The following is a 22,328-nucleotide window of genomic DNA, read 5'->3' on the forward strand; positions in this document are numbered from 1 at the left end:
TATCTGGTTTATTCTAAACTAATCTCTGCGAAAAGTTCTTCCCCAACTTCCAGGCGTGATGCATCAACTGATTTTATAAAGTTTCAGATGGGAAACTCAACCTAAGCTATGTTTACATGAGGAGCTACTCTGCCAAGTATTAAAATACTCTTCTTTCTTTTTTAGGGTTAATTTGGGGCTAAAAATACACATATCAAATACACCATACTGGTTTAAGTGAAACTGCTAACAAAATAAAAATAAGTAAAACAGTAACAGTAATGATCAAGGTTTGTTTCATAATTAGGGACTTTCGTATGGAAATTCTAAGATCTCTGCTTTTTTTTTTTTTTTTTGCTTTTTAGGGCTGCACTCGTGACATATGGAAGTTTCCAGGCTAGGGGTTGATTTGGAGCTGCAGCCACTGGCCTACACCACAGCCACAGCTACGCCAAGTCCAAGCTGCGTCTACAACCTACACCACAGCTCAGGGCAACACCAGATCCTTAACGCACTGAGCGGGGCCACGGATCGAACCCACATCCTCAGGATATTAGTAGGATTTGTTTCCACTGCGCCACAATAAGACCTCCTTAAGATCTTTGCTTCTGTTTGAATAAAAGGGAATTTTTTAGCTTGTTTTGTATTTCAAGTGTTGGTTTATGATAATATTAAATTCACTAAAGATGTTGAATGTCTTCTATGTTCAAAGTACTGTGCTAAGAATGGTAAGATATATAGAAATAGGATAAGGACGTGGGAGACCCTGATGTCAAGAACATTAAAGAATTTTGGTGAGGATTTTCCTAATTGAAAAATTTTAAACTTCACACTGCTCTGACACTCTCCCAGCCCATAACTTTTTTTGTTTTGTTTTGTTTTCTGGAAAAATCTAACATACTGGGTATCTTACCTATCTTTTTGTTTATTGCCTTTTCCCCCCAAATACAATACAAGCTGTAAGATGACAGACATTTTGGAGTTCCTGTTGTGGCTTTGCAGTTACGAACCCAACTAGTACCCATGAGGATGCAGGTTCAATCCCTGGCCTTGCTCAGTGGGTTAAGGACCTATCATTGCCGTGAGCTGTGGTGTAGGTCGCAGATGCAGCTGGGATCTGGCATTGCTGTGACTGTGGTGTAGGCTGGTGGCTACAGCTCTGATTCGACCCCTAGCCCCAAAACTGCCATATGCCGTGAGTGCGGCCCTAAAAAAGCAAAAAAAAAAAAAAAAGATGACATTTTTGTGTGTTTTGTTCACCATTTTATCTCCAATGTCTGTAACGGTGGTTGGTACATGTATCTATAATTAGAGGTGCACATATAAACATCGAATTGGTGATGTTTAGTGATCTAGATAATTCAAGAGTGAGCTAGATAGTTGATGGCTAGTGGATGGAGCAGTGGCTTAGAAATCAGAGGATCGGTCAATCTGTGGTATGGGTGATCTTGGACAAGGCATTTCTCTTCATCTATAAAGTGAAAGAGTTGGCTTATCAGGATTTTCAAATTTTCCTCTTTTTTTTTGGTGTTTTTGTCTTTTCTAGGGCCGCACCCACAGCATATGGAGGTCCCCAAGCTAGGGGTCCAATCGGAACTGCAGCTGCCGGTCTATACAACAGCCACAGCAATACCAGATCCAAGTCACATCTGCAACCTATGCCATAGCTCATGGCAACGCCGGATCCTTAACCTACTGAGCAAGGCCAGGGATCGAACCCACAGCCTCATGGTTCCTAGTCAGATTCGTTTCTGCTGCGCCATGACAGGAACTCCCAATTTTCCCATCTTACAAATCACCAACCACTACACCAAAGAATCTGAGCTCCTCTATGACAGAAACGAAAGCCCGTTATTTCCCAAGGACCACATTACAAGAGTGTCTGCATTCTGTTGCATTTCTCATGTATGACAAATTTTAAGAACATAAAAATTATAATACCATAGGGAGGAGTACATTTCATGGCTAGGATTTATAATATAATAAATAATACTCATCATGATAATAAAGAGTGAAAATTATAGTGGTGCTGCCAAGAGTATTTCATTGAATGCCAACTGGAAAATGAACTCGTGATAAATTAAAAATCGTAGTAATGGTATCAGCAGGAGAGACATCATGCATGTCTTCCGAAAACTCCTGATAGACTCTCACAGTTTACTTGAAAATATTTCATACTGTAGTTATGTAAGATGTCACCACTGGAGGAGATTGTGTGTCTCTCAAGTGAGCCTTTCCTGCAGGGTGGGGCTGAAGTACCTAAAAGAATCAGAGAACTAGGAGCCTCACGGAGCTTACACAACAGGTGGTATAAACTGTATTCTGCTTTTTAATGGTCCTTTCTTCCAAAAAACATGCAGCAGAATTTGGACTGAGGTTGACTTTTGTTATAACTCGCTATTTATGTGTCATGATTGAGTCGGTTGGCAGGTGTGTAACTGCCTATTCCACCCTACACTTTTTGAATAGTTAAAATCATCTTCTTCCAAAAGGAAGCTCAGCCTTGCGACCAAGTTATCTCAAGTCAGTTTGCAACAGTCCTGAAGTGATTGACAGCTTGGGGGTAAATAACCTCTTTGTCCCCTCCCTCTGGAATCAGAAGATACTGGAAAACACACATCATCAGGTCAGATCACTATCCTACAGAATTCCTCCAATGGCATCATTTTGCCCCCAGGATAAAGCCAAAAATCCTTAACATAGTTTTTATGGCCCTTCAAAATCTGGCCCAGTTACCTTTTCAGCTCATGGCTAACCACTCCCCATTCACTCTCCACTGTAATTCAGAGTTTCTTTCAGTTTCTCAAAAGAGCTGACCTCTTGCTCCAGGTTTTTGCTTTTGTTTTTTTTTTCCAATTAAAAAAAATGAGATGAAATTTACAAAACACAAATTTGACCATTTTAAAATGCGTAAGTCAGGATGTCATGCAACCATCATCACTATCTAACACTGAAAGAAATCTCACACCCACCAGCGGTCACTCGGAATTCCTCCCTCCTCGCATCACCCAACCACTACTAATCTACGTTCTCTCTCCCTGGATTTACCTGCTCTGGACATTTCACATAAATGAAATCATACAATATGTGGTCTTCGGTGTCTGCATTCTTTCCGATAGTGTAAAGTTGTCTGCGTTCACCCATGTTGTCACATGTAACAGTGTTTCATTCCTTTTTCATGGCTGAATAACTTTCTATTGTATGGATGGACAAATTTGGTTTATTCATTCATCAGTTGGTGGACATTTGCATTATTTCCATTTCTTTGGCTACTATGAACGATGATGCTATGAATATTTGTGTACCAGTTTGTGTGCGAATGCATATTTTCAATTCTTTTGGGTATATACCCAGGAATGAATTGTACTAAGATGATTAATATTTAGCTTTTTGAAAAAACTGCCCACTTATTTATTTATTTATTTATTTTTGTCTTTTTGCCTTTTCTAGGGCCGCTCCCGTGGCATATGGAGATTCCCAGGCTAGGGGTCCAATTGGAGCTGTAGCCGCCGGCCTACACCAGAGCCACAGCAACACGGGATCCAGAGCCGTGTCTGCAACCTACACCACAGCTCACGGCAATGCCGGATCCTTAACCCACTGAGCAGGCCAGGGATCAAACCCACAACCTCACGGTTCTTAGTTGGATTCGTTAATCACTGAGCCACGACGGGAACTCCCTGCCCACCTATTTTCTTTCCAGGATATTTTCAGTGGACCTTGGGAAAGTGCGAAGGTGCCAGGCCTTAGCATTCATCCTTTCAGGTGCCTGCTTAGACAATACTTTTCTAAGAAGTCTTCTCTGACTTGAAATTAGATGTCCCTAATTCTGAGGTAAAGAATACTATCCCAGCACTCACCATATTCTTTTTTTTTCTTTTTTTTTTTAGGGCCGAACCCCCTGCATATGGAGATTCCCAGGCTAGGGGTCCAATCGGAGCTACAGCTGCCAGCCTACACCACAGCCACAGCCACACCAGATACGAGCCATGCCTACAACCTACACCACAGCACATGGCAACACCAGATCCTTAACCCAGTGACCTAGGCCAGGGATGGAACCTGTGTCCCCATAGTTCCTAGTCGGATTCGTTTCCACTGTGCCACAACAGCAACTTCCCAGCACTCACCATATTATTTCATATTTGTTTTTCTCTACCAGCACACATCTAGTCTATGGATTCTAGGGGTGTAAAGAGGGAACACGTGTATCTTATGCTCTTGTGCAGTGCCTGTTACCTGGGGGCACCCAATGAGAAGCTGTAAGAGTGAATAATCACAGCATAAATTCTATTCAAAGCAACAAAAGTCTCTGCTGCAGGATTCTTCCACTAACAAGTCTACATGAACTGATTCATGGAGTTGTCACTGAAGTTTGGTAATCAGTGAATTATTTATGTACATATACACACATGTATATAAACGTATATCACTAATACTCATGACTATTTTATTGTTTTGCTTTTTTGCTGAGTTGTTTTTTGTTTTTGTTTTTGTCTTTTTAGGGCCATATCTGTGGCATGTGGGTCGAATCGGAGCCGTAGCTGCTGGCCTACTCCACAGCCACAGAAATGCCAGATCCAAGCCACATCTGAGACCTACACCACAGCTCATGGTACCGCTGGATCCTTAACCCACTGAGCGAGGCCAGGGATTGAACCTGCGTCCTTGTGGATATTAGTTGGGTTCGTTAACTGCTGAGTCATGACAGGAACTCTTCATGACTAATTATTTTAGTGACTGTTTTTTTTAAGTGTTTTAAGAATAAAGCTTAGGGATCACTTATTATGGCCAGAGTGAAACTGCATTAATATTTTAGAAAACAACTGTCACTTTTGACCAAGTAATTCCTCATCTGAAAATCCTAAAGGAATAACTCTACATGCATAATGTTTTGCCCGAAGATCTTTTTTTTTAAATAATGTTTTAGAAGAATCTAGTATAATTTGGTAGATACTGTAATATACTATGACCACAACTATTTAAAGAGAGGGGGAAAAATCCCACACCTTTTTAAAAACATATATCAAAATGTTAACACTGAAATGGTTTGTGTGGCGGACGGTGGACAGTTTTTCCCTTCGATTTCATTTTCTAAATTTGTATACGTGATTTTACTACCATAATAGTTTTTTTCTTTTTTCTTTTTTTTTTGTCCCACAGCATATGGAGTTCCTGAGCCAGGGATCAGATCCCAGCCACAGGTGCAACGTACGCCACAGCTGTGGCAAAGCCAGATCTTTAACCGACTGTGCCAGGCCAGGGATCAAACCTGCGTCCCAGTGCTCCTAAAACGCTGCTGATCTCATTGCACCACAGTGGGAACTCTTACCATAAAAATGTTTGAAGTACAGTAAAACAGGGAGTTCCCATCATGGCTCAGTGACAACAAACCTGACTAGGATCCATAAGGACCTGGGTTCGACCCCTGGTCTCGCTCAGTAGGTTAAGGATCTGGCGTTGCCATGAGCTGTGGTGTATGTAGGTCACAGACTGGGCTAATATCTGGTGTTGCTGTGGCTGTGGTGTAGGCTGGCAGCTATAGCTCTGATTCAACCCCTAGCCTGGGAGCCTCCATATGTGGTGGATGTGGCCCTAAAGAGAAAAAAAGTATGATAATCATTGAAGCACGTAACACGAAAAAAAATGTTAAAAGTCCATATGACTAAAAGGGATGGCTCTGATGAAGTTTTTGTTTAGGACTTTCACTTTGAGAGTACAGGGACGGAGATTTATAATGCTTTATGAGATGCTGTAAGGCCCCTGGCAATTCAGAAGAAAGTGGGGGGGTCACTTTCTTCTCCCCACTTGTCTCCAAGGTTACCCGGGACACTGGTGAGGGCAGGGTGTGGTCTCCATTTCCATCCTCAGCAAGAAGCTTGTGTCTGGCAAAGAGCGAGGCAAGACACAAAGACTCAAAAGAGACCCATATTTAGCCCAAATCATCCAAGAAAATTAACTTTCTCCAATACTCACAGAAATATTGGTACTCTTATCTATAATTTTCCACATTTCTAATTATTATGCAATGCCTGGGGAATACAGAGCCAAGCCCAGCCTCAAACTTCAGTGAGCTTAATAATCACCAGAGTGCCTGGATTGAGAGAGATTCCCTAGTCCTGGCCCCAGAGATTCACATTTGCTAAATCTGGGATGGAGTTCAGGCATCAGCCGTTTTTACCTAACAAGCAAAGTAATGATGCAGATGAGCTATAGACCACACGTGAGAAAACATGCTTTCCATCATCTTCCAAGATCTTGACCTGGTTCTAATTCAGAAGTGGCCAATTGTAAAGAGCTCTGCTATAGAAAATGAATGCTGCAACATTCATCAGCCTACAGCACAGCTGACTCCAATGGCCCCAAGTTGGACGTTTTACTGAGCATTTCACCTTAGTTTGCTTGCTCTTAAGGAAAAACAGAAAATAGAAGGAAAAAAAAAAAACACACACACACACACAGAAAATGCCTATGTTTTAAATTTGAACAAATATCCTGTGTCTTGTCACCTTGGGACAATAATACAACAAATGAGCAGTCACTTTTATCATTTCTAAACGGGCTCTTTTGATAGGTTTAACATAAAAAACAAGCTCAAGCACTACTTCAAACCTCCTTTCCTAATTCCAAGAAACTTTGCTAGTCAGTCACTGTTTGCACTTGGACTTTGGATAAACAATGATACTATCTCAGCTGCACTTCAGTGTAATTTTATCATCTTAAAACTTGGAGAGCACCAGCGAGAATCTGGCTGTCTGGCAGGGTTTCTCTCTCCCTGAGATGCCCTAGAGGCGAGAAAGTTGGACAGCCACATACCCCATGTGTTCACAGTTCCAGCCTTTGCCAAGTATATGTCCAATTGCTTGGAGTTGGTGATGAAAGGAAAAGGAAATCTTTGCTGGGAGCATTCACCTAATTCTAAAGGGAATTTTGGTCCATCTGTAGCCAGCCCCGAGTTCTACTTCTCCAGCAGACGCGTAATTAAGGCGCAATGACTGGTTAAGAGTCAGAGCCACAAAAGAGAGAAGAAAAAAAAAGCTTCAACAAACCTGTTAACTGCTCTTCGTTGCTATTGCCGACACTTTTTAAAAAGAGCCCGGGGTCCCTGCGCATACGTCTACCTCTTCCCAGCCCCAGGGAGCACTTCTAAGATATTGGTGGACGGGGGCGTGGTTAGGGGAGGAGACCAGGGGCAGCAGACTTTAGGAAATGAGGGGTCCTTCGAAAACCTGCTACAGGAAGGACGGAGGCTCAAAATACCTTTTAAAACGCACATGGCTGCTGAGCTATACCTGCTGGGTAGCATTTGCACCTTTATTTACCTGGCCAGGAACAGCAGCATCTGGCTGTCCTCGGTCAGCCCTGTTCCCTTCCCGGTTGCCCCAAACCCGAATTTTGCCTAGCAACAGGCCATTTGAGATTCCCATTGGTGGGAACTAAACTTATTTAATAATAACGATAACATCCTCTTATTACATTGCAGGATTAATTGTTGGTGAGCATTTAGGATAGATGTGGTTCGAGAAAGGGATAATCAGTTTTATATTTTTTAAATTTCTAGTTTGAAAAACTTAGAGAAAAGGTGCAAGAACCATACAAGGAACAATTTACCCTTTACTCCTATTTCATGGTAATGTTTTACCATCTTTGCTCTGTACTCCCCTTTCTATCTTTTCTTTTTAAGTTAATAAGCTTTTTAACAACAGTTTTAAATTTGCCCCAAATTTTTTGAGCAGATAGACATAGAGCTAAAATACCACCCCCCAATACACGGTTTCCCCATTAGTGAGATGTTACATAGGTATAGTACATGGGTATAGTACATTTGTTATAATGAACTAACATTGATTCATTATTATCTAAAGTCTATAACTTACTCAGATTTCCTTAGTTTTTACGTCCTTGCTCCTGTCACTTTAATTCGACTCAATCTCTGTGAAGTACAAGCTGGCAAATGTAAGCCGTAAAACTGCACCTGGGAAAATAGCCAAGAAATAAAAAGACCTTGCGATTATTTTTTAAAAGATATTTGAGTATTATTTGTTATAGTGAGAAATACTTAAATGTCAAAGAGTAGAGAAATAGCTAAGGAAACTATTATGCATTAACATAGTGGTATAACTTCTGGCTATTAAAAATATAAACTAGGAAAATTGTTTTAATGTATGGAGTATGCGCTTAATGAAAATAGTGGAAGGTAAAATAAAAGATGCATGCTGGTTAGCATTAGACAGCCCAAAGTTAAAATGAATTTGTGGGATTGGAATGATTAGAACTTATTACTTCCTAGGTCATATCTTTTGTAAGTATGTTTGAATTGGGGTTTTTTATTATTATTAAAATAACTATTATTATTATTATTAAAAAAACCATCAGTAATTTTCATCAAGACATGTTTTAAGATTTATACAATCAGGAAAAAAAAACAAAAACCTTTTAGGCACCTATATTCCCTTCCGCATTCTTTTCTTTTTGTCTTTTTTCTTTTCTTTTCTTTTTAGGCCACTCCCCTGGCATATGGAGGTTCCCAGGCTAGAGGTCCAATAGGAGCTACAGCTGCCAGCCTACACCACAGCCACAACAACGCAGGATCCGAGCCGCGTCTGCAACCTACACCACAGCTCATGGAAACGCTGGCTCCTTAACCCACTGAGCAAGGCCAGGGGGCCAGCTCAAACTCATGGTTCCTAGTCGGATTCAATGCCGCTGCGCCACGACAGGAACTCCTTCTTCCCCATTCTTCAGTTGAATCATAAAGTAGTTCTAAAATATCCTCCCTTGTACACTATAAATGTAATAAAATTCACTGAATAATTAAAAAAATAAAATAAAATATCGTCCCTAGCTATTAAATAAATAAATAAATAAATAAATAAATAAATACCCCAGGTCAATGAAACTGGAAGATCTAGCCCATTTTAAGTTGTAATCAAGCATAGTAAATGTTCTTCAATCATATCTGGCCCACACCTGTCTCCTGTCTCCACTGCCCCCACGAGCAAACAAAACAGCTACAGGTGTGAGATGGGTGTCATAGCTGGGAGTTCCCTCTGTCTGCGGGCCATGAGTGAGAGCAGGCAACCAGTTTGTTCAAGGAGGGGCCTCCTGACTGAAAAGTCATGCACCCAGAACACCAGGCAAAAAAGAAAGGAAAAAAAAAAAGCTGATTAAAAACAAAAGAAAATCATGCTTCAAGTCAAATGAATGCAAAGAATCACTTTTGAAATAGTTCAAAACAATACATTTAGGATCTAGCCCTATGTGGGAAAGGATGTGACACTGAAGCGAAGTCTCTGATGAATTCTGAACCACCCCACCTTCAGCCAACTGGAGACCTAAACTTTGTTTTTTCATTTTGAACTCAATATATAATACTCAATTCAAATGAAAAAATAACAATAAACAACAAAATAGGTTGGAAATTGCTATTCACAGTATGGTTGCACTTTGGGTATAAATTCTGGAAAGATATGCACCAAAACATTATCAGGGTTACCCTAATGTAGTGAAATTAGGGCAGTTTTTGTTTGCTTCTTTTTCATCTATGTTATTTAATTTGTTTACAATAAACAAGTATCACTTGCATAATTTAAAAATTCTTCAAAATATGAAAATAGATGTAAAATTTCTACAACCCAACCTTTCATCAACTGACTTTAGTTCTACATATCTAAATGCAAAGAGAGTTGATATTTATAATAATAATCACAAAGCACTTAAGGCTCTTGTATGGTTTTTTAAAATCATAGATTGGAGTTCCCGTTGCAGCTCAGCGGAAACAAATCTGACCAGCACCCACAAGGATACAGGTTTGATCCCTGGACTAGCTCAGTGGGTTAAGGATCTGGCGTTGCCATGAGCTGTGGTATAGATTGCAGACGTGGCTCAGATCCCGCACTGCTGTGGCTGTGGTATAGGCGGGTGGCTATGGCTCCGATTCAACCCCTAGCCTGGGAACCTCCATATGCTGCAGGTGTGGCCCTAAAAAGATGGAAAATAAATAAAATCATAAATTACTTTGTGTTTAATTTTAGCGGTGAGTATATTTAATTGTAGTTCAATTTTCTTGAACTATTAATCAAGTGAAATACATGTGAGAAATTCCTATTAATTAAATAATTTATTATCTAGAGCAATCCATTTCCCAAACCTTCCAGATAATGGGAGTATATATCATGGCACTTTCTCATATGACAAAATACGGCTTCACTTCTATATAAACTTCCTCTTTTTTGGGGTGGGGTAGGGACACCAAACACTTCGTTACTTCAAAGCCAATTTCCATCACAAGCCAGTATCCAGATGCTGTGGCTTTAAAGTTATAAAGGACCAGGATTTTCTTTTCTCAACTCATAGGAAATGAACAAAGACATACAAAGACAAAGACAGAAGAAGTTTTGAACCTGAGGAGACAGCCCTAAAATGGAATTTGAGTCAAATGCTTACCACAATCAAGAGAAAAGGTTACCTTTGCTAGAATAAGCACTGCCCTGTGCCCATAATGCTGGGTCGTACCTGTCCACCTGTTCTGGTGCTCTTCTCTCCCAGGTGGTCTTGAAGAAGTTTTAACAGGAAAACACCCGGACCCAAGAAACCATAGAATGTGTCAGGTGACACATGTATAAGGGATATAGGGTTATGGTCAGGTGGCACCTAATACAACTTCTGCCTGCAGCTGTTCATCTGTGCCCTGTGTTTAGAGAATTAATCCTTTTCTCAAAGAGTCACAGACTGCTTGCAAGATTAGGAGCTTTTGTAGTCACTCGTGCAGATGCCTTCCTCAGAATCTGGGAGACATCATAAATAAACACAATAAACCTTGTGGTGTAAGAATAGAAACAAAACCAATTTGATTCCCTACTATCCATATTTGAACATACATGGTAGAAGGGGGGTATTTTGGAATAACACAGAATATCAACAACACTCATCACTGAAATTTTCAGACAATTAAAAAATCTTAACAAAGTGCAAGCAGTCATGTTTCAATTCCCTGGTCAGTTCCTGATTGAAAGCTGCAGTTGGTTGGAGCTGCCATGAGGATGCGGGTTCAATGGCTGGCCTCACTCAGTGAGTTAAGATCTGGCATTGCTGAGAGCTATAGTGGAGGTCACAGACGTGGCTCGGATCTGGCGTTGCTGTAGCTGTGGCATAGGCTGGCAGCCGCAGCTCCAATTAGACCCCAGATCTGGCGTTGCTGTAGCTGTGGCATAGGCTGGCAGCTGCAGCTCCGATTAGACCCCTAGCCTGGGAATTTCCATATGCCATACATGTGGCCCTAAAAAGCAAAAAAAAAAAAAAAGAAAGAAACTCCAAATACTCTGATCTAGGCATCCTTTTGCAACTGGACAAGCTCTGTCCTCAAACCACAAAGGAAATGGGACTATTTCTGACCCAGTTGTCCCGAGCCTTAACTTGACCTTGGCCAGGCCCAGACTCATAGGCAGTGAGACCCATGGTGAAATGATGACAGGTCACTTGGTTCTCTACATTCTTGTCCTTGAAGCACTTCTCAGTCAACAAATAAGAGTTCACCAGAAAGATAACTGTATTTGGGGATATAAATATAATAGAGAAATCTTCAAGTTCTATAATAGCTACAGTTACAGGTCCACAAGAGTCATGGCACAGAAATACCCCTTAACAGCTGCTGGACTTGGGAGTAGTCACAAAAGAAGAAATGGAACACAGGAGAGAATTAGACCCTCTAAAAACAGAGTCCTAGCTTTGGCCCCAACAGGCAAGTTGAAAACTATCTTTCTCCTTAGTTGTCTTATGTTCTTATTTAATTGAGGCATAATTTACATACAGTAATTTTTTTTAATCCAAGTCTTAAAAGTAGAAAAGAGGGAGTTCCCTTGTGGCTCAGTGGATTAAGGATCCAGAATGGCCACTGCTTCAGCTCAGGTCACTTCTGTGGCACAAGTCTGATCCTTGGCCCAGGAAATTCTGCATGCCTTGGGTGTGGCGAAAAAACAAACCAAAAAAGAGTTGAACTTGGGAGCTAGGCATCAAGAAGTACTATTCTCACACCAGGGAGGAAAAATATCTCAATACGTCAATAATTTTTACTCTGGTTCAGTGAGACTTCATCTTGACCAAGTTAGTGGAATTTGGGTAAAGTTGACTACATGGCCAAATTTAGATATTTCACATTTCATGAGTGAGAGTGGCTTCACACACACTCCCACACTACCCTTCCCATAAGCCTTCAGAGCTCTGCCTGGGTTTCAATTCTAGGCTAAACCAGAGCTGTTAATTTGACTGGTGTTACTTCACAGGACTTCAATTAGGCCTAATTCTGTTCAATGACATACTATAATAACTCATGATTGATACATATGAGATAATTGAATCATCTTTTTCATTTGAAATTAGAAAAAGGAGCATCTTTTTACGTAGAATCACAAGGGAAAATGTTTGCCTCTATTAGCAAACCTTTCCTGTAGAAACTTTTTGTTTTATTTTATTTTATTTTTAGGGCTGCAGCTGCGGCGTATGGAAGTTCCCAGATTAGGACTTGAATTGGAGCTGCAGCTATAGGCACACATCACAGCCATGCCAGATCCTTAACCCACTAAGTGAAGCCAGGAATCGATCTTGAATCCTCATGAATGCTAGTCGGGTTCTTAACCCACTGGAGCCACAGTGGAAACTCCATTGTAGCACCTTTTTAATCAACTAGAGAACTTCTTTGTCTTCAGCATCAATGAAAACTTAAAAAGTGAACTGTATATTTTGGATGGTGTTTAAAATAATAATAGCTAACATTTTCTGAGGATTTACTGTGTACCAGGCATTTTCTAAGGACTTTGTGTTAATTCACTTGACTAAAAAAATTAAAAAAAAAAAAACACCTTAAAAATGAGAAAACAGAGAAGCCGAAGGTTGTCCAAGCCAAGACAGGAAACCAGGCAGCCTGGGTTATTGCTGAGCCCAAGTACTACACTCTCTTATCACTTCATTACCTGTTTGTAATCATTTATTTGATATCAGCAAACACAAGCACGCCCACTTACAGGGCTGTGCCACACAGCCTGAACAGAGATTGAATTTACACTCTAGATCAGTGCCACCTTGAACCTAGACGGTCATCACTGTAATGATGTGATCTAGTCACTGACCCTGGGCATTAGAGATGAGAGGAAACGGAGAGATCCTTTGGATCTTCCCTAATTCTTTCTGATTTTAGCAGCTATGTAAACTGCTCCAAGTAAAATTTTCTTTCTTCATTGTAGACGTCCAGTCTCATTCACCTGATCCAGCGGCTTGAGACAACGTTCTTATTAATGATACGAAATGGACACTGCAATTACTTAACTGATCTCTGCTTCTACGTTATCTCCCTCAGTGTAGCGAGAGGAAACTTTGTTTCACTGCAGTCTATATATGTCACTCCTCTGCATTAAATTGTCCATGGCTCCCCATTGCCTGGGACAGTAATCCTCAATTGTGTACAGGAATTTATTGTGGTGATGATTGTGCATAGACTCGAAACCTATGAAGTGTGTACTTTAAATAGGTGAATTGTATGGTATGTAAACTATACCTCAATAGAGTTGTTACTTTGAAAAAATTATTGGAGTTCTTTTGTGGCCCAGTGGGTTAAGGATCCAGCCTTGTCACTGCAGCAGCTCAGGTGGCTGCTATGGTGCAGGTTCGATCCCTGGCCCAGGAACTTCCACATGCTGCAGCCGCCACTGGAAAAAAAGAAAATTTATTGAGGAAACAAAGCATCTGGAAGGCATAAGATGCTATGTGTAACATCCTGAAATGCTGAACCCAAAGTGGTTTTAATAGCAGAAAATAAGACTGTGGTAGATATATAAGATCACTACTTTACAACTTTCTCTATAAAAAAGCAAGTGGTTGAGCTAAAACTATCACCAGTTTCTAATGTTTCTCTTTAATGTTAAGTTGTCACGGGTTAAATTATTTTATTGCCTACTGCTATGTGCCAGCAAATAAGCATTAACATCAAAGACAAGGAACAGTTGGAGTTCCCCCAGGGGCTCAGTGGTTAAAGAACCCAACTAGCATACATAAGTATGTGGGTTCGATCCCTAGCCTTGCTTGGTAGTGGGTTAATGATCCCACATTGCTGTGAGCTGTGGTGTAGGTCTCAGACATGTCTCAGATCCTGTGTTGCTATGGCTGTGGTGTAGGCTGGAGGCTGCAGCTCCATTGGACCCCTAGCCTGGGAACCTTCATATGCTGTGAGTGTGGCCCTAAAAAGCCAAATAATTATTTATAATTAAATAATAAATAATTGTATTTAATTTATAATTAAATAATAAATAAACAAATAAAGACAAGGGGCATTTGAAAGGGAGACTTTGAAAATTCAGTACATTCTATGTAATAATACTTTTATCTACTCACTTGCCTTCAGATTAAGACTTTGGGGAGTTCCTCTCATGGCACAGTGGTTAATGAATCCAACTAGGAACCATGAGGTTGCAGGTTCGATCCCTGGCCTTGCTCAGTGGGTTAAGGATCCAGTGTTGCCATGAGCTGTGGTTAGTTCACAGACGCGGCTCGGATCCCACGTTGCTGTGGTGTAGGCCAGTGGCTACAGCTCTGATTCGACCCCTAGCCTGAGAACATCCATATGCTGCAGGAAGCAGCCCTAGAAAAGGCAAAAAGACAAAAAAAAAAAATTTAAGACTTTGGAACTGCACCAAGATTTTCTGGAGGAAATTTGACAGTCCCTGGCTTCCTAGAAGGTGCCTATGTTTCTTGACACATCATAAAAGATCCTTTTTTCAGCCTGGCTTTAAATTCCCTTTCCATCTTTACCTCGTTGTTCCATACGCCCTGGCAGCCGGCATCCAGCATTCACCACGGATCACACCATCAGCCTCGAGCAGTTAAGTATCCCCCAGGCACACCCTGCAGCTTTGCTCATGCTCCTCCTTCTCCTGGAATATTCTTTCCTCCTTTCTCCACTGGACAATTTAACTTACCATTACCTCCCTGACCTCCCCATTAGAAAGAAAGGGTCATGAGAGCAGAGAGCACATGTATGTTCCTTAATGTTGTATTTCCAGCATAAATATAGAGGCTGGTACCTAGAATATTTTTCATCAGTATCCCCTTCTCTGCATCCCCACAGTCTCCAGGCTGATGTCTCTCCTCATTGTGCTGAAATCACTTTTCAGTGACACCACTCCCCTTCATGGAAGATGATGGGTTCTTTTTTTTTTTTTTAATTTTTTGTCTTTTTGTCTTTTCTAGGGCCACACCCACGGCAATATGGAGGTTCCCAGGCTAAGGGTCTAATCGGAGCTGTAGCCGCCGCCCTACGCCACAGCCATAGCAACGTGGGATCCAAGCCGAGTCTGGAACCTACAGCACAGCTCAGGGCAACACCAGATCCTTAACCCACTGACTGAGGCCAGGGATCGAACTGCAACCTCTATGGTTCCTAGTCGGATTTGTTAACCACTGAGCCAAGACAGGAACTCCCAGAAGATGATGGGTTCTTAAAGGCAGGAATTATGTCTATCACATAGCAGATGCTCAATAAGTACCCACTAATTTTTTTTTCCTTTTTTTCTTTTTAGGACCGCACCCACGGCATATGGAAATTCCCAGGCTAGGTGTCAAATCAGAAATGGCAGCTGCCAGCCTACCCCACAGCTAGGGCAACACCAGATTTGAGCTGTATATGCCACCCATGCTGCAGCTTGTGGCAGTGCCCAATCCTTAACCCACTGAGGGAGGCCAGGGATGAACCCGCCTCCTCATGGCTACTAGTCAGGTTCTCAATCCCTGAGTCACAGTGGGAACTCGAATACCCGCTAAATTTAGACGAATTGAAAATTAAATTCTCAGAGTTCCTGTCATAGAGCAGTGTATAGAATCTGACTAGGAACCATGAGGTTGTGGGTTCAATGCCTGGCCTCGATCAGTGGGTTAAGGATCTGGCATTGCCATGAGCTGTGGTGTAGGTCGCAGACACGGCTCAGATCCCACATTGCTATAGCTGTGCCTTAGGCTGGCAGCTGTAGCTCCAATTAGACCCCTAGCCTGGGAACCTCCATATGCCGCAAGATGGGGCCTAGACTATGCAAAAAGACAAAAAAAAAAAAAAGAAAAAAAGAGGTTTTGGTGTTCCTGTGGCTGTGGTGTAGGCTGGCAGCTGCAGCTCTGATGCAACCCCTAGCCTGGGAACTTCCATATGCTGTGGGTGCGGCCCTAAAAAACAAAAAACAAAAAGCCAAAACCAAAACCCAAAAAACAATTTTACTAAAATATTTTGTAGTATTTTGCCACACAAAAGAAAGTGAGGTGTCTACACGGTATTATGAGAATCCTGATGAAGGAATTTAGACGTGTGGACCCTGGAATCCTCACAGACTTAGACACTTGAGCTGTTCCTTGAACAAGAAAAGTCCTCCAGGAAAACAGGAAAGGGAGTGTACGGTGAAGAAATTGAACACCAAGACAGAAACTGAGGGGGAAGGGTGTTCACATCCCAGTGGTTCTGACGAGGCCTCAGTGTGGGGTTCATGGGAGGGAGTGGCTGGCAGCAGGCTGGGCCTGGCAGTAGTCTTAGCCTGTGCCCCAATGACATGAGCAAAAGGGTGACCCATCAGATGTGTGCTCTACGCTGCTCCCGGCACCCCCTTCTGCCTCACCCTTTCCCAACACACATGTTGACCATGTAAGAAAGTGGGCCACCGCCACAGGTATGATATATGGACAAAGGCTGGAGGGACCTGACGGAGCTTCATGAGAATGAACCTGGGACCCAGGATGGTGTCCTAACCACTGAGCAATCAGCCGACACTGTGTTATGCAATCACATGCTGAAGCCAAAGTCAAGAATGTGGCAGAACCAACAAAGCTGGTTTCTGTGGAAAGCCGGCATCATTCATGTAAAGATGCCTGCCTTCCAGAAGCCCGCCCTGATTTCCTTAGCCCAAGGACTCTCTTGTCCAAAACCCTCTGGAGCACTTAATGTTGTACTAACAATACTTTGAAAAAAATTCTTTTCCTGCACAGTTGTTTTGCCCTCATTCCTGGTATCCTTTTGTGTTTTTTTTTTTTTTGGTCTCATTTTAAAGCTTATACCTAATACAATGCAGCTTTAAAAGACACCAGGCAGCAAGATAAGGTATAAATCAATCAACAACAAGCCTTGCTCGATTTTAAGAGGGGAGAAGTCATGTCCCCCTCACCTTATAAATCCCACAGCAAGAAGAAAACATATTTGTTGAATAAATTGACCATTGTGATAACAATATGGTAAAGTAAAAAACATTCTTTGGCTTTTAAAAGTTGACATTTTTACGATTTTTTCCCCCTTGGAAATCACCCCTTTTACTAGAGTATTCGCATACATGTTTATCTTTTATTTAAAAAATGTCATCTCTCCTAAATGTACACTTGCCATCTGTGCTTATAGCTTTTTTTTTAGAAAAGCAGCGTAGATTTCTTTACTCTGCCTAGTTTTTGTTTCCTAACAGAACAGAGATACATTTATTTCAGTAAAACTATACAGAAACGAAAATATTTGACACTCACAGAGATACAGTTTTGCAAAGCGGATTGTTAAAGTAATCAGCATTAAGTACAATAAATTATAAAGAACTATTCATATTTTAATGGGGAAAAAAGCTGAAGAAACATAAAATACTTAAAAAAATACAATATCATTACCACCGCACATGAAACACATTTCCATAACAAGTTAACTATTTGCACATGGACACTTAACTGCTCAGCCCTCTTAGAACTTACATTCTGAAATCCTGATGTTCTATTGCAGTTTCTAAACTAGCCACTCTCTCATTCCAGGGACCCACAAAGATCAGTCCCATCACAAGTAATTAAAAGGAACACTTCCCGTTAGAGCACTTAAAGGCTAATAGTTAATCTTCATTGGCAACAAGTTTAGTGCAAATAAATTATATTTAGCAGCTTAGAAAATTCCTGGTGGGGAGGCATTCACCTCTTACTCCACCGCATCCCCAGAAGAAAACCATTTCTCTCTTTTCATGAGTATGAGCACTGGCCATTCAAATGGACTGAAAGCTACAAATGCTAATTCTGCTGTTTGTTACACAGGGAGTTTCCATGAAAGATGGTTTCAGTCACAGGCAAATGAGCCACACAGTGTTTACATTTGGAAAAGCCCCCTTAGGCTGACTTTTTTTTTTTTAATGGCCCCACGTATGGCACATGAAAGTTCCCAGGCCAGGGATCTAATCTGAGCTGCAGCTGTGACCTATGGGATCCCTGAACCCACTGCCTGGGAGGGGGATCAAACCCATGCCTCTGCAGCAACCTGAGCAGCTGCAGTCAGCCTCTTAACCAGCTGCACGACAGCGGGAACACCTAGATTGATTTTTTTTTTTTTAACAAAAACAGGGCCTGAATGTCCGTCATAACTGGATCTTACCTAACTGCTTCTCTGAAATGAGGCCCTAATGATTTCTTGCATCGGCCACCAAAGGAAGATCTGAGGATGGCACTGAGGAAGCTCTTAAATCAAGTTCTACTCCCCAGTACTAATTTTATTTCACAGATTTGAATGCAAAATAAAGGGGAGGGGGGAGTAGTGGAGTCATCTGATTTCAAACCTGGTGCTTTCCACTCTCAGCCAAGATTTCATGTTCTCCAAATGAATGGAAGCCAGAAAGCTCCTAGCCAGAGAGAGAATGTGAGCTTCCTCGTTCCTTAAATTGCCTCTCTTCTTCTTAGACATCTGTTCCCTCTCTAGCCAAGGCCTGGGAGAGCTGCTTGGGAGCAGAGTGTGGCCTGCTGGCCTGGATCTGCGGTGGCAAGGGACAGAAAGAATGCCTGGGTTTTAAGCACCTGTTCTTCGTCTACATTCATGGGCCCGAGGACTTGAGTCATCAGAAAGCTTGGATGACTTCTGAGGTCCAGGATGTGCTGACACAGAATCCAGGGAGATAAACACTAGGCAGGCCATCTCAGTTGACCAAGTCCTCAGCAATTTTTCCATCGCCCTTGAATCTCCTCACTGAATCGCTCAAAGACAGGGGCGCGGTGGCCATGCTGGAGTTGGGGGGGGGGGCACCTCAGTCACTGTATTCCTCTCTTTCCCTTGGCGTGGGGAATTTCTCATACTGGTTGGCCAACTTCCATTTGTTGTGCTGACTTTTGAGCAGTGCAGCAAAGGAACTCTTTCGGGTGACACTTCTAGATATTTCCCGGCTCTTGGCCTTCCTGGTGGGGGAAGAGCTTCGAACCAAGGGCTGGGTGGGGAAAATGGGCTTGCCCCGTGGGGCTTCCAGTAGCTGCCATATTTCCCCAGAGGTATTACTGGTCAGATACTGCCAAGGCTTCTTCCCACTGCTGTCCCGAACATTCACACGAGACGACAACCTTTGCACTAGCAATCTGATGATTGCCTGGTGGCCGTGGATGGCTGCAAGGTGCAGCGGGGTATACCCACAGCCAGACTTCACATTTACATCAAGAGCAATCCCTGCCTTCTGTGCACCTGAGACCAGGTCCTGAAGGGCCGTGAGGTCACCGTGTTTGGCTATCCAGTGCAAGGCGGTGTACCCAGTCAGAAAGTCTTTGTGCAGCGCTAGCTGGGGGTCCTGCCAGAACAAAGTCAACGCCTGATTCCAAGTGCCACTGGCAAGCTTCACAATCCATTCATGCTCCCTGGCATCGAGGGGAACCAAGGATGACTTGTGCTCAGAAGATCTGTGGTGGACGAAGGCTGCAGGCCTCTCCCCTCCGAGGGCCCATGGGCTGTGTGGAGGACCCTGCTCCGTGGCAGCCTTAATGTCTACAAGTTTGGATGTCAAAGCGGCATCCACCCTTAGGCTGGACACTGCTCCTGCCTTGGAGGGCTTCCTGGACCGGGGTGGGCGCCGGCTCCTTTTCAGCAAATCTTCCTCCAGGCACTCCTCATCAGAGGAGGACAATCTGGCTTTCCCTGCCCTGGAGCTCCTTCTTAGAGACCTTCTTAATCTGGGGACTGGCCAGGGCAAAGGCTGCTGCGGGTGGCCTTCAAGGCCATCAGCTCCTACAGGAAGGGGCTGAGAGGTGTGGCCATCCCCTGTGTTGCCTAGACCCTGGGAGCTGCCGCTGGGGCTGCCCTTCTTTGGAGAGGGGTCCCCAGCTGTATTCCTGAGCCTTCTTCCATCTGGGGCTCCTGGGGCAAGATGCAGCCCTTCGTCAGAACCCCCAGGGGACTCTTTGGGGCCACTGCTGCTCTCTTCACTACCGTGGCTCTCCTGGTCCACGAAGTCCTCCAGATCTTGTAGGGACAACTGACAACGAATGCTCCGAAAGACCGCCAGTGGCGAATTCCCGGGCCAGTTTTCCGAACCAGCAGGCAAAACAGAATGAGAGGAAAGAGGGGGTTCGGGTGGCGCTGACTTAGATTCGAGGACCCAGAGGCCTGGCTCCGGGGGTAGCCGGGGGAAGTCGTCGGGGAGCACCGACCAGGCTCGGATGGGGCCTCGGTCCCGGGCCTCAGGTATCTGGGGGTGTCTCGCCACCCACTCTCGAGTGCGCTGCTGCTGCTGCTGCAGGGTTGAATAAAGCAGAGGGCCGCGAGTCACCAGCTCTGGAGGATCTCCGGGGGCAGGAGGGCAGGACAGGAGAGTAGGCGACAAAGCCCAGCTCTCGGCAGCCTCGACGGTTGTAGAACGCGAGCGGGACGCGGCGGGCACAGGCGGGGGCTCCGCGGGCGCACCTTCCCGCTTCGGCCTGGGAGCCCGGCGGTCGTCCTGGGCTGGCGGAGCCTGCGCTGTCTCCTCCCCGGCGCAGGCGGTGACAGTGGTAGTGGCGGGGTCAGGGAGTGCGGCAGGCAGCGGCTGGCCTGGGAGTCCCCCCAGGCCGTTCTGGAGGCATTCCCAGCAGCAGCGGCCCTGCGTCTCGGCCGCCGCGCACCTCGCTCGGGCCTGGGCAGCCGCAGCCACAGCCGCGGGCACCCGCTCCTGGGGGCCAGAGCTGCCCCTCCGCCCCCCGCCTCCTCGGGGCGCCTCCCCCGAGCCGCTGGCGGGGAATCCATTGCACCCCGCAGCGGGAACAGCGGCTGCGGCACCTGCTGGCTCCTCCTCTGGCTCCTTCTCGCGCCGCCGCCGCCGGGGCTGCTGCGGAGGCAGCGACTCCCCCGGGCGGGCGGGGAGTGGGGAGCTGGGCTCAGCTCCCCCTGCAGGGGCGGCGGTCGCGGGCGGGTCGCTGGGTCGCTGCAGCCCCTCCTCCCCCAAAAGGTCCCTGTACCTCCTCTTGAGCACCACGTACTTGGTGCCGTCGGGGTCCTGGCGCACTGCGGCGACCGAGTTGACAAAGCCCTTGAAAAGCTCGCGGCGGCGCTGGTGCTGGCCGGGGGGCGCGTCGGGGTCTCGGAGGAAGTGCTTGAAGTGGCTCAGCAAGGCGGCATTGGTCACTCGGCCCCCGGCCTGGCACAGAAAGTCCAGTAGTGCCTCCTGGCTCAACTCTCGGGCCATAGCTGCCCTGTGGTCACCTGGCCCCGGAGTGTCTGCGTCTCGCTCTCGCTGAGGTCTCCCCCGCCAGCCGAAACCCTGGCCTGGCGTGTGTCACCTGCGCCCGGGGCGGCGCCAGGCTCCTCCATCAGCCGCGGCCTGCCTGCAGCCCCCGAACGTGCCAGGAGGGCTGCGGGTCCCCCGGGGAGAGGGCGGGGGGCCGAGTCCCCACGCGCAGGCCGGGGGAGAGGGCGGCTCCCAGGCCGCCCCTGCGCGACGCGCTCCTCTTGCAGCGAGTCCCAGGCGGCGAAAGTTGCAGGGATAGGTCGGAGTCGGTTTCACCTGCGCCCTGGCGACGCCTCCTGCCCGGCTTTGGGGGAAGGGCCCGGCCCGCCTCCTCTCGTCCCTCCGCCCTCCGAGGTCTCCCCAACCCCTGCCACCCATCCCAGATGAGTCAGGCTGGTCCGAGCCGGGAGAGCGCTGTAAGGTGAGGTCGGCGGCGAGTGCGAGCCAACAACCAACAGCTCTGTGGGCCACGCAGCCGCTCCCCGCCCGGGGAATGGAAAGCAGGTAGGCGACTCGCGGCTCCTTCGGGTCTCCGCCACGTAGGAAACGAAAACAATAGAAGATCTGTTCCTGGCCTCTCCTTGCACTGCATAGGTCGTGGCTGAAGTCGATGGGTGGAGAAAAAGGAGCACATTAGCCAGCACCCTGCAGTCTCTCCAAAACGTATCTTTATTAACGCTGTAGGGTAGTCATTTCAGATTCCCCGAGGCAGTGCCGAGGTTGAGGAAACTGTTGCATCCCAAACAAACCTATCTTGATCTGGAGATACTGCTGGGGCGGCTCCTCCAGACACTGGCTCCTAAGGGTTCAAATACACCGTTGAAGTCTGTGCTGAAATAACACTCTGAAGGTTACGTTAAG

At 45.0% G+C, this 22,328-nt stretch overlaps 1 protein-coding gene across 1 annotated transcript; it reads right to left on the reverse strand.

The window, feature by feature from the left end:
• Window positions 1–17,165: 17,165 nt before the first annotated feature.
• SOWAHB (sosondowah ankyrin repeat domain family member B) lies at window positions 17,166–21,797 on the reverse strand. The gene has a single exon (XM_047799319.1). The coding sequence runs from the start codon at window positions 21,423–21,425 to the stop codon at window positions 19,032–19,034; it is 2,394 nt and encodes a 797-aa protein (XP_047655275.1). The 5' UTR covers window positions 21,426–21,797; the 3' UTR covers window positions 17,166–19,031.
• Between the last annotated feature and the right edge of the window lie 531 nt (window positions 21,798–22,328).

Source organism: Phacochoerus africanus, chromosome 10, assembly GCF_016906955.1.
Source record: "Phacochoerus africanus isolate WHEZ1 chromosome 10, ROS_Pafr_v1, whole genome shotgun sequence".
Classification (NCBI taxonomy): Eukaryota; Metazoa; Chordata; class Mammalia; order Artiodactyla; family Suidae; genus Phacochoerus; species Phacochoerus africanus.